Consider the following 13,039-nt stretch of genomic DNA (forward strand, 5'->3'; position numbering starts at 1 on the left):
CTGCAATTTGGTAATAAAAAGCTTTCATTACAAAAAAAACAAATTTATTTACAAAATACCTTGCGATGATGTTTTAAAAAATGTACAGTTGCTTTGTCCTCATCAGAGAACAAGCTGTCAGTAGAACAGTCTCAACAGCTGAACACTCCAGGTTTTATCTTGCACTAATACTGCGAACTCGAGTTTTGTTGTTGATTGATGGAGTCCAAACAATATGCACAGAAGTTTTTGGATGGAAGTATCTTTTTTTCCATTGTAGTGTTGAAATATTCTGTTGGAACACTTCTCAAGCACAACAGCTTTGCCTCATTAGGAAAATCCCTTGCTTTTGTCTCTCCTTAGTGCCCTCACTTGGCTTCCTCACAGTGATGAAAACTCGATCATGCTGTGGTCTGCGGCTTCGTCTGTCTTGTCCAGTCTGCCATTTGGACCTTTGTATCTTTTGTGCGTGTAGCTGATCTAGTGTCATACTTCCTTGGCCTTCAAATTATGAAAATGGAAAATTTTAAATGTTTTGCATGTTGGAAATATATTCTAGTGATTTTACACTTTGGGAATATTGAGATAAATTTACAAAAGTAGCAGGTATCATTATGAGAAAGGGAATTGTGCAGTTGCATAATTCTTGGTTCATTTTTAAAATAATGATTTTTAAAAATAATGTCGTGGTCAGTTGCCTTCTTTATTTGAGTCATTGGTAATTATAATAAATGTTGATAATAATAATTTAATTGACCTCAACCATGAGATGTGGTAAAAAATTGAGACGAGACTCAAATAGTGATGAATATGTCAGATAAGAGTGTTAATTTTATTATTATTGCAAACTTACACAACCAAAATAATGTATAATTAAATCAATTTTGATCAGGATTTCAATGGATTAATATCATCGGGTGAATTATGAACCTTGGAAATCCTCTCATTTGGAATAGAATATCATTTGACCCACAGGTTTCATTTGTATTGATTTTACCTAGAAATAAGCAACCACCCAAAAGAAAAAGTTACTCACTTTACATTTACCAAACTGGGCCCTATAAATAACATAATTTTTATTGAATGATAAAATTTCATTGTAGACTTTCCCCATTTAATTCACTCATGGTCATGTTTGAAGATTTTAAACATTGTGCAAATGAGCAACATATGTCCTTGACCCTCATTTTCCCTGCAATTTTAATGAAAAGGGTAGCCCAATGTAGTTGAATAGAAGTTTGTTGGAAATTTGGGTGTCCTATTTTATTTGGAAAATAATGTACTGTCACCATAATGAAGTTGAGTTAGTTAAATTGGTGGAGAGTACATGAAAAGAAGGAGAAGAGAAATGATATTTTGCTCTTTGTAGTCTGCATTCAGAACAGATTGCACTGTTAGTATGTATTTTGGAGTTATTGAGGGGGTTAAATAATTATGCAGGTATACATAAATATATACCTGTATACATAGATCAAGTTCAAAGAGTTTCAATATGATTAATCAGACTTTATCCTGAAAGGAAATAAGTGTTACATGGCAAAGTAGTAAACAAATTATGTCCAGTTTTGGAGAGGAAATACCTTAAGTATAATGTTCATAAGTAGGTGCAGTTTTTATTGTTGATTTCAAGAAAACATTTAAACCTTACTCTTTGTTGGCAAATAAGGTCATTCAGATAAAATAATGGTACTAACATCCTGTACTTGTGGATTTAAATGATGTATGCAACTATTTAATATTTTTTCACCTTCACAATTGATGGCTTTAAGAAAAAAGGTTAATCACATCTTTAATAGTGATTCTAAGAACTTGTTTAATATATACTTGATATTTGGAAAAATTCAAGGAAGATATTATGAGCTTAATTCACCAGTAGATTTCATGACTGTGTCCTAACATACCCTGTCACATGGTCTCAGTTTATGCTCCACAATAAAACCCCGAAATATTAAGCTCTTCCACGGTAATAGAAAACCTGTGATCATTCTGACCATATAATGTTTTATTCTGATAAAATTCATTCATAGAGACAGCATTTGAACTAAACCACGTTTTAAGATAAAATGCAATAATAATAATGTACACAATGATATATTTGGTATGTTGTACTTTCTGTATTCTCTCTCATGTGTTGACTGAGTGCATTTAGGATGCTGAATTTTGCTGTCTTATCAACTGAACAATTGAAACCATCGATACTGAATCATCAGATATGGATAACTGTCCATTTAGACTTGCTTTATTTACCATAAGTAGCAAGAAACCCAGTGTCAGCTAATGAAATATGACAAGGTATATTGAGTTAAGCAGCCTATTTAGCAGATGATATGAGTAAGAACTGGTTAATTAAATTATTGAGGTGTATCATTAATTATATCTATCCTAATGAATGGTGATGAGACAAAGCATTGGTTTTAGTTACATTTCTCTATGATAGGGGTTACCACGTTATGTATTTTGGATTCAACTTATGGATTTAATACTTAGTGATATATTGAATTTTGTCCAGCCTGATTGGTTCTTTAGTCATGTATGCTGTGATTAGATATCAATGATTTGCAAGTAGTCTTACTCCCTTTAGACTGTAGGTATTGAACCAATGTTATGACTTGTGCAGGACTTAAAAGTTGCAGGAAAAAAACAAAATTAGGCACTGCTCTTTTATTATGTTCTTTCTTTCTATAAACTCGTCGTATTCACCCTCTGGTGAACTTCAATTTAAAAGACATCATACCCTTGAAGGTTTAATTTTTTATTCTTTCCCAAAGGAGTCCCCATGTTTCTTTCCAAGAGGCAACCTCTTAATCCCTCATTACTATTTTTTTAATGATGCTGATGTTGACTGACTCCGCTTGTGAGCTGCCTCTTATTATTAAAAATACTTGTTATTGAACTATTTTATTATGAACAAGCTCCTCAGCTGCGCAGTCTAATGAGCCAGTCTTAAGTTAAGGTTTCTGGGCTGTGGCCGCCATCCAACCTAATAGCTTGTATTCCTCTTGATTGTCCAATAATATTTTATTGATGTAGGCAAGTTGCTGTAAAGTGTTCCAAGCTTCATGCTATCTTAAGCCATTGTACAGTCAGTTCTGGCCTTGCTGTCATTTGTCTAATAGGGAGCTAACCTCTGGTTCTGCAATTGTACTTGCCTGAAACATGTAGAATTGAAGAGCATGTGTAATACAGAGTCATGGAAGGGAGTAACCCTCATTGTCACCACCATTCCAAGGCACAAGAATGTACTCCCAAGGCTTTGTCTTCATTACCCAAGAATGCTACCAAGCTGCAACGATCATCATCTCTGAGGTAACTATTTCTCTTCAGAAGCTTCTTTGTGTTCGGTAATGGTCAAGTGATTTTACTTTGCAGCTGAGTCTCTGTTGAGTCATCTGCCAGTCCTGAGTCTTAGCGTTCTTCAGTAAGGTATGGCCTGTCAAGAAGGAGAGATCCCTGGAATGGAGAAACTTCCGGGGGTGTTGCTGGGACACCAGTCAGATGATGTTGCCTCAGAAAGTTCCTCTAAGGATTTCCTAGATCACGTTCACCAGTGAATGTAACTCTTGAGCCAAACAGCCTAATCTTTGGCTTCTGTCTGAACCCAAACCAACAGCTGTGGATCCATTGTTACCCTCTCCTGAATGATCATCTTTCATTCAGTACTTGAGATGGTCGACAGTCAAGTGGAATTCAATGAGCTAATAGGGCGTCTGTAATTGGGATTTTTCAATCCCTAAAATAATAAAAAAATCTAGAGGCCTTAATGGTTGGAGATAATGTTAAATGTGACTTTTTTTCATTAATCCTTACTGCTTCTACACATTGTTCAATACTTGAAACTAGTGGTCTTGACCTTTTCATTTATACTTATATGTTTACAGGTTAAGAAGAGCATTGTTTTCAACATTCTTTGTTCTCTCATGGCTTTATTTTCTTTTGGGTACTTCATAAGTGAACTTAATATTTTTTTTTCAATTGCCACAATGGCCTTAAGGGTTTCATACTAAATGGTTAGAACAGATTTTCATCATTAATTAAATGTTAGGTGTAGTGATTAGATATGCAACCTCAATTTATATATCATCCGCATGTTTGTTCTTCTAAGGGTTTCTGAAACTCTCGGAATTATCTCTCTGAAATTATCCGATAAATTATCCTAAACATGTATTCAATGTGTTGTGACATAAGGAGAGAGTGAGTGACATTGATCTTGATATTTTGGTTCACAGCTGCTAGAATTTACCTTACAATTCCCCCATTTTGTCACTGCATTGAATGCAGGTGATTGAAAAAGGTATTCTGTGATACCCAGCATATCTTTCTTCTATTATTTTATGAATTGCACTTTTCTGGTTGCACAAACTCACCCAACATAAGTATCTTTCTGTAGCATTTCTTTATTTTCATACATTTTTTTATATTTCTAAATGAAATGTCAATCCTCAATTTTTAAGTTTTGTTGATTGAGATTAGTTGAAATTGGCACAGCAGGTTTTCTCTTCTGCCTTGTTGTTAGATTTTAAAATTTCTTGATTCTAGTTTTCCCTCTTCTAATTTTATATTTCATTTTGCTTCTTTTAAATAATTGTTCTCCAATCGATACTCATTTTGACTTTCATTTTTCTAGATCTTCATCTCTTTACAGGCTTCAAATATTGACAGTGATTGAAAATTCAATTCAATATAATTTTGTTTAATTCTACCTCTGACATTATTGTTGTGATTTCTAAAGAATTTTCTTCTTTAAAAATAAAATTCAATTCAATGGCAGTTGCCCATTTATTCTTTTTCCAGAGGCTTTTTCCATACAGTCTGAAATCGTCTGAAAGGCTCTGGTTGTTTAAACTTGTTAATGCTGAATGAGTTCATTTTCCAGCAGTTACATAAAATGGGAGGTGCTGGTTGTAATGCATTGACAAGCACCATTAAAATTGGAAAATTTTGCTTTAGCCACCAAGAGAATTTTTCACAAAAAAAATGTATTGCGCCAGTGTCTTTTGGAATGTGATGATTATAATTGATGTGTGTGAGACAAATGGGAAGAAAACTTCACACTGCAAAATGTCTTGCATATGTGCATAGCGACAATAAATAATTTTTGAAAAAAACATTAACTATTTTACGTTGAATAAGATTTTCATCAAGCAAAAATATACATATGTATGCTCTGTTTATTCCTCCTGAATTAAAATTTTTCTTCTTGAAGCTATATCGCTGATTGCTGCATAATGTACTCCCTTTATAGAAATTTTGGACAGAATTTTTTACTCATATTCAATATGTATTGATTATGTTAAGTGGAATAATGGTTGAAAAGTATATAGCTGGGGCTAATAGTCAAATATTAATATTTAAGGATATCTTAAAGGAACATCTTGTAAATTTTTTATGCTACTCTAAAGGACATACTAAATTGACTGCTAATCTGAATGCTTTGATTTAGGAAGGGAAATTCAAAAGCAGTGAATACCAATCAAGGGAGATTACTTGAATTTGAAACAAAAAATGTATGTAGTTCATGATTTTTCCTAATAATGGTATGTAGGGTTATCCTAATGATATGCAGATAGTTTAAAATGGGAGCTTTAGATGAGGCTCGGATAAAATCAATATAATTGAAAATTATGCATTAAAATTAATCATATGCCTGCACATATAATTGATTCATCAATTGTCGTTAAATTATTCTTTGCCTCAATCAAATCATGCAACTTATTTTGTACCTATTATTTAAATTATTGACATCAACATTTCTTACTTTCCTCTATAAAGGAACCTCTGGGAAGTCAAGGTACACATTTTGGCAAAGTTTCCAGTAATTCCTGGACCATCTCTGGTGACATGCTTACCCCCTTGACTCATGTGGCCAGTGCTTCTTGAAAGACTATTCTGACCTTCATCTGGAGATGCGTGAGATGGTCTTCTGCTTCGAATAGGATGGCATCCAATGGGTACTTGCCACTGAATTTGAAATGCATAATTATACTTTAATGGACATTCTGCTTAGACTAAAACATGTATGCCTACGTATTAAAAATGTATAGGTATTTAATTCTTGTGACTTAAACTAACTAAATAATACTAACAAATAATTCTAAGAAACTTAACATTTACATTGTTCTAACCCCAAGAACATCCCTGGATTAGAAAGGAAATCTTCCTAAGTTCCCTCTCTCTAATTTATTAATTGAAATATGGGAGGAGCCAAGAGAATGCTTCCACTCCTACCATATTTCAAATATTGATAGCTGTCCTTCACTGTAAATTCTTGGGAAAGAGTTTGTTCTTAAGGCAGGTTAAGTTGTTCAAAAATTTTTTAATAAGGAAGATTAGAATGAACCATCTGTAACTATTTTTAAGTAAATGATTGCTATAAAACCACTAGGATTTCCTATATAGTTAACCTCGGGTAGAGTGATGGACCTTCATAACACATTTGTGTTGTCAGTATCATTATTAATGCAAGGGATGATAAATATTTTATCCCTTTTTTTGATATATGACAGTACAGCATCTAGCATAACATTCTTCCTAATTCCACCATGAATAATTCAAATGATTAACAAATCCATGATTAAAAATTTTGCAATTAATGTTGCCGATAAAAATGCCACTATTGCGAATTACGTATGTTAATTTGATCAGGTATAACTTGCGGGATGATTTGAGTTTGGATGAGAAACTGTTTTATACTTTTCCTGTAAGTTGGAGATCCAGGTTTAAATATTGGTAAATTCAAATAATTTTTTTCGAGAATATTTGGATTTTTCTTTAATCAGCTACAAATGGCTATTGTAAGAGTAAGTTGAGGAATAAATTCTGCAAGGTATCTTTTTACCCATCAAGAAAATAAGAGCTATAAAATCAGTCTTATTTGTACTACTTTTGGATCGATTAAATGATTTACTAAAATTAAAATTATATTACTTACTGGATAAACATGGATTATTTGCCCTTGTTTCAAATGTGGGCAGATAAACACTTTTTGTGGGGACTTGAATGGCTGTAATGAAAATGAAAATTTTAGAATGTTCATTAAAACTTGTTAATTAATCAATTTTAACTGCCATTTAGCCATTGGAACATTTTAAACTGGCATTTACTCACCATGTAATGGTTCCCAACATCAGCTCCTGCGAAGAAACAGAATGTGTTATATATTGGTAGATAAAAAATTAATTATATTAAAGAACCACTTAAAAATGTAAGTATGTTATCCCAAATAATGTTTGTTAGCCAAAGAAGGGCATATAGTGTAAAAATAAGTATGCAAAAGAGTAAATGTTCACTAAAAGGTTCATATTATGCACAGTAATAAAACTTTGATTGCTACAGCAGCAGAATAGATAAGACAGAGAGAGACGCATGAAATGTGTCAGAAGACAGATGAAGATTAATTGGAGACGGTCAAAAATAGCAAATAGGATGTTATGCCAAGGACAAGAAAGAACCCCATGGAAAATATCTATGTTTAAGGTATGAACTTATTTTTCTAATGAAGTATCGAAGTCCAACACCCATAAACTCATGTTAATTAGGTTAAATTTTGATGTTTAATCCTTAACCAACTGTTAAGGAATGATAACCATTGAATATGCATTCCATTCCATTCATATGGCTCTCCAATCATTTAGGTGCATTGTATTTTGCCTGCAGTGCATCAGACCAAAATGATGAGAAAATTCATAAATGGAGTGGAAGAAATGATTATAATAGGATCCATTTGCTTTGAGTGATTGAATTAGACTGATTGCATTGATTAATGTGTTATCTTTGAAAATCTTGGGTGAACTCAATTATTTCTAATTAAATTTAAGTGAGCAATATTAAAATGATGGTTTATAATTTACTTTTGCTTGGAATTCAGCTGATGACTTGATGATTGTGTCTTATGAAGACCATTATTACACTAATTCCCCAACTGCTTAACTTTTTAGAAGAGGTACTCACTGAGTGATCCAACAACTCATACTGAAGTATGTGATAATTATAAAATTGCTGAGACACATCCTATCTTTGGTTTAATTTGCTCAATAATCAATATACATTTTGTGAATAAGTATGACTTGTTGACCATACACTTGAAGGGCATATGATCATGAATGCAAGAGCTGATTTGTCCATGTAACAGTGTTTTCATAACAATGGAAAATATTTAGTAATTATAATGGAAGAACTCTTGCATTATAGGATAAAAATATCAATCACACACACATCTGGCACAAATAAACAAGCTCCAGAGTTTAGGAAGATTGTAATTTTCCTTGCATTATTTGATTCTTAAATAAACTAAGCACGGAAAAGAGAAATCATGAATGGCAGCTTAAAATTTGGGTCTCCAAAATATGGCTTGCTTAAATATTTATGTAGGTGATTTAATGAAAGATAAATTTTTTTCATTCATTCATGATTTGCAATTCCTTTTCAAAATTTTACTCCAAGTTGACCTACAAATTGATGTCAGAAATAAAATACATAACCTAATCTTACCTTTAACATGGATTACAAAATGGCAGTGAGCTGTATTTCCACTCTCATCTGTGGCTGCATATGTCACACGATGAATTCCAATAGGCATGAATTCTCCTGGGTGCTATGAAACAAAGGTCAAGCATTTACTCTTATAAAGAACCTTACATTCAGGATTGCGGTTACGTATATATGCCAAATACACTCTCCTATTGATCAAATACTAGTTTTTACTATCCGAGAATTTGTTTGTCTGTTTTGTAAGTACTTGAAAATGTTATCAGACTCAGAACACCTGCTGATTATTTGTCTCTACTACTGATGACATAAACCATTACTTGTCTAATAATTGTTGAATGGCTGAGGTTATATGGACAATTCTGGATATATTCATATATCTGAGGTAGATTTTAAGGTGCAATATAAGGGTTGGGGGGAAAGAGCATTGGAATCAGCCTACTTTCAACAGAATGCATGAAGAGTTCTTAGCTAATTTTTATTACTAATGGATGGAGAACTATAATTGAAGTCCTTTACTCACTGTAGCCCAGTAGGGATGAAAATACCCATGAATAATTCAGTTTTGCTATGATTCAACCCAGGCCCTCAGCATAGAAATCCCAAGCACCAAGCTGAAGTTAATTCTATTATTGGGTGGGTGTGTATTTGGTGTAAGTTGAATTTAATGGGGGAGAGGATTTGGGAGAAGCCTGAAATTGGTCTATTCCTAATGAAAGAAGCTAAGGGGTTCACAGTTGGACACTTATCAATGGTCTAAATTAAGAATGCTGGTCACAAAATACCTGATTGGAACACTGCAAGAAAATTTGCCCCAGCTGAAATTCGAGTTTTTCTTCCCTTTAACAGGCCATTATAAGTAGTGCCTTGTTATTATATGGAGTGTACCATTGTATATGGTCCGAGTAGTAGGTGTTTGGATACAGGGTATAACAGTATATTGGCAGTATTTTTTTATGTGATATAATAATTTATTTATAGTTAAGCCAATATTATGTTAAATAGTTATTTTCAAAATTGTTAAATTTGGAAAACTTCATTATTGAATTGATTAAGCCAATTCATATAAGAACTTTAAATATCTTTCAGCACCTTCTGAATTTCGATAGAAGAAAATACTTGTCTAACAATTCTAATCAAAGTCTATACATATCCTCGTACTGTACCCTCCACTGTGCTTCTTTCACCCTTTCCACCCCAGTTAATGAAAACTTTCTACTTTTTTTGCCTAAATCTGTGGTTTAATGTGCCACCTTTAAAAGTTTACCTTTGATTGTTGTACACTCTTTACTTGAATGTTGTCCTTGAAAATTGGCTCTTCCCAGAATATAGCCTTTGATATTTCACCAAGTTCCAGCTGAATTTCAAAGGATCGAGGACAGTGGGAAACAGTTGGTGCTTCCAAATCTGAGATGAAAGGAAGAAATGACATAAAAATTAAAACAAAAAACGTCAAGGTACCAAGAAAAATGACCCTTGACCATTGAAAATTTGGATGAGTACATAGGAGTTATGGCACCAAATCTACCCAAAAATAAATTGAACAAAGAGAAAAAAATGAGGAAGGGAGTGCTACCTACACTCTTTCTTTCAGATAAAATTTGTTCTTAATGAAAATAATTTTCTGTTATTATTGCAAAGCTTATTTTTAATGGCCTTTTCTGATTGAACAAAAGGCATATTATAAAGACAAGTTCATTAGTTGTTTATGTGGGTCAAATGAATTTTTCAGTAAAGAAACTGAGCCTAAACCTAAAAGATCTCTCCAAATATCTATGTTTCTTTAATGAAATAACTAGGTGTGAAGAGTTGTCACCAATTAGCATAGTTGTTGTTATTGGAGAGCACAGTTTGGAAAATTTGTTTCCAGATAAAAGAAAAATTATTAGGCCTAAATATTTATTTTCCTAGAGAAAATGTAATTGCAATGTTGACAGTAGTAAAAGTTTCCACTGATGCTAAATAGGCATGTGCTTAAATTTCATTGCTTTTTAGTAACAAATTTTGAATAATAGTGCATTGCAAATAATGTTTATGTCAAAAATTTAATCTACCCCGCACCCTGACTATACTATAGGCTTTTGGGTGGGTCATTTACACCTGCATAATGAGATGGCTGTAATGTAAATGATGTATATAATTTTTCTGTAAATAATGGATTATGATTTTTTCTAATGGATTTTATACTTTTCCGGGAATCTTGTGTAATTCATTACCACTGACCATGTGAATCATAGGTTTGTTTTTTCTACAAATTTAGCTTTACAAAAATATTCATGTCATGGAGAAAGTGGCATAGTAACTCACTTCTCTTTAAGTGAAAGAATTCTGAAATCTAGCTACTGTTGTTGTTCGTAATCTGATAATGAATGTTGACTGAAAATGACCTTCAGTATATATTTTGATAAATAGACTTACTCTCTGAAAATTAATCCAAATTCAGTAGTCTTGATCACAATGATAATAGTATATCATAGTTCCACATTGAGTAACATTCAATTTAACTCTTTCAGCAGTAATATTTGAAAAATTTAATTGGTTGCACTTTACCTAAAATTTCAATAAATAGTCTGCACATGGCTGTCACATTACTCATTGGACTACGGGCGTAAAAGGTCACAATAGTTGTTCCAGGGGGTAGTTCAGCTTCCAGATGTTTACCCCATGGTGGTACAGAATCTATATACCTGAAATGTTATTTTAAATAACCATTAATTTAGAATACAATTCTCATTAAATAATTGAAATGTAATGAAATAATTGACTTTGTAATTCCACACACTTTATTTAAAAACACGACCCAGGTTTCGGCGTTGAACGTCCTGATGATGACGTTCAACGTTGAAACCTGGGTCGTGTTTTTAAATAAAGTGTGTGGAATTACAAAGTCAATTATTTCATTACATTTCAATATGTTATGCAAATTCCACAAAGTTACGCCTGAGACAACAAATCTCATTAAATAAGCTTAGTTCTTAAGATAATGTATTCTTGTGTTACATCCTGCTTAATTAGCCTATGCAGTTGATGCAAATCACGTTAATGGATGGATTTGGATAGGGTGGAATAATTTATTTGCCATTGGATATTGGCAAGATATTGACTCCAAGGATTTTGTGTTGATTCATTTTTTTGGCATTCCATTAGCATTCTCAGGCCTTAGGGACCTTGTTTCAAGTACCTAGAATCAGCATCTTCAAAATCTCACTTCAGACCTGAAGATGCTGACTGTAATGCTGGAAAAACTGTCATTCAGCATTACGACTCAGCTCATGAGCAACACAGAAACTTTGGAGCCTTCTTCAAACAACTATGGACTCCTTTGCAGTCATGGAAGAAATTTCATGGCTAATTTCATGAAAGCTGCATTCCTTTTGTAAAAAATGAGTATAATAATTCCTGAGTAAATAATTCCTAGACCCATAGAAAGCTAAAGATAAGGGTGTCAGCTAACCCTTGACATACTTTAATAACTTCTATTTAACTACATAGGTACAGTCATATGCTTTAAGAAGAATTGATACATTACACTTTATGGATTCCCAAAATTCATTATTAATGTGTTAGATGGCATATTTCCTCACTTTTTCTTTCTCATATGAATACTCATTCAATTCAATCATCCTCAAGACACAGGGAGTTGGGTTTGAATCTCAGTCAAAGAAAATAAATTTTACCCTGTGAAGTTCATGCATTAAGGTCTGTCTGCATGTCTTAGCATAACATTGAGGGCCATATATATATTACTAAACCATACAAACAGACTTCAAAGAAATGCTAATTCTCCTGTAGGTTATGTACATACTTGAAAAATAACGTGTTCTAATAAAGTAGGAAGTGGCTGTTTAATAACTTGGCATAAATCTAAGGATATTAAAAATGATTTTATGCACACTGTAATTAATTAGATTTATTATTGTATGTATTTAATCGATTAATACATATTTTCCAGAATTTAATCACAGAAAGCATGTCATCAATCATAAACTTCTTCAATGATTAACTTTTTGACTTTGAAATTTGATTGATTGACAAGAAAATTGTTAATCCTTATCTCTCTAGGAAGGCAACAATTGATTTGAGGTTGACATAGACAAGCAACTGAGCATTGGTTTTCTATTGAATACCTCAGGTTAATTCCGAATCATGAATTTCAGATAAGGTGTGGGTAACATTTCTCCTTTCAATAATGAATAGGAATGTACTGTGGGATGACATAAGGGCTTTCTTTACTTGATGAGTCAAACTCTTAAATACCTAATGTGACTACTTAATTATAAAAAAATCTTCAAGTTGTGGCTTTTTGGTGATTAATAAGTTCAAAGCATAAAATGGGATTTTTTTAAAATGAAGAAATTCAAAATGGAAAGATTACATTATGCTAATCTATTAAAATTATGGTAATTATAAATGAAATCATAATTATTCATATAAATACTAACCTTGACCATTCCATATTTGACTTCGGCTGTGGTATTCTGACATGCATTGTGCGTTGCTGTCCAGGAAGATTCAATTTCATATTTGGAGGGCATTGGATGAATGGCCGCAGTGTATCTGAAATGATGAAAATTAC

General features: G+C 32.7%; 1 protein-coding gene across 1 annotated transcript in view; it reads right to left on the bottom strand.

The window, feature by feature from the left end:
- Positions 1–61: 61 nt before the first annotated feature.
- The window catches only part of LOC139692499 (fibrillin-1-like), a 34,578-nt gene continuing 21,600 nt past the window's right edge, over positions 62–13,039 (bottom strand). Inside the window, exons 9-16 of the mRNA XM_071590717.1 lie at positions 12,906–13,020; positions 11,014–11,150; positions 9,731–9,870; positions 8,467–8,569; positions 7,084–7,109; positions 6,908–6,979; positions 5,826–5,937; positions 62–480 (exon numbers count right to left, since the gene is read on the bottom strand). Of these exons, the coding sequence (XP_071446818.1) occupies positions 287–480; positions 5,826–5,937; positions 6,908–6,979; positions 7,084–7,109; positions 8,467–8,569; positions 9,731–9,870; positions 11,014–11,150; positions 12,906–13,020 (899 nt within the window). The 3' untranslated portion in view covers positions 62–286. The remainder of the gene's footprint in view (positions 481–5,825; positions 5,938–6,907; positions 6,980–7,083; positions 7,110–8,466; positions 8,570–9,730; positions 9,871–11,013; positions 11,151–12,905; positions 13,021–13,039) is intronic.

This window comes from Hetaerina americana, unplaced genomic scaffold (assembly GCF_022747635.1).
Source record: "Hetaerina americana unplaced genomic scaffold, ioHetAmer1.1.p SCAF_4, whole genome shotgun sequence".
Classification (NCBI taxonomy): domain Eukaryota; kingdom Metazoa; phylum Arthropoda; class Insecta; order Odonata; family Calopterygidae; genus Hetaerina; species Hetaerina americana.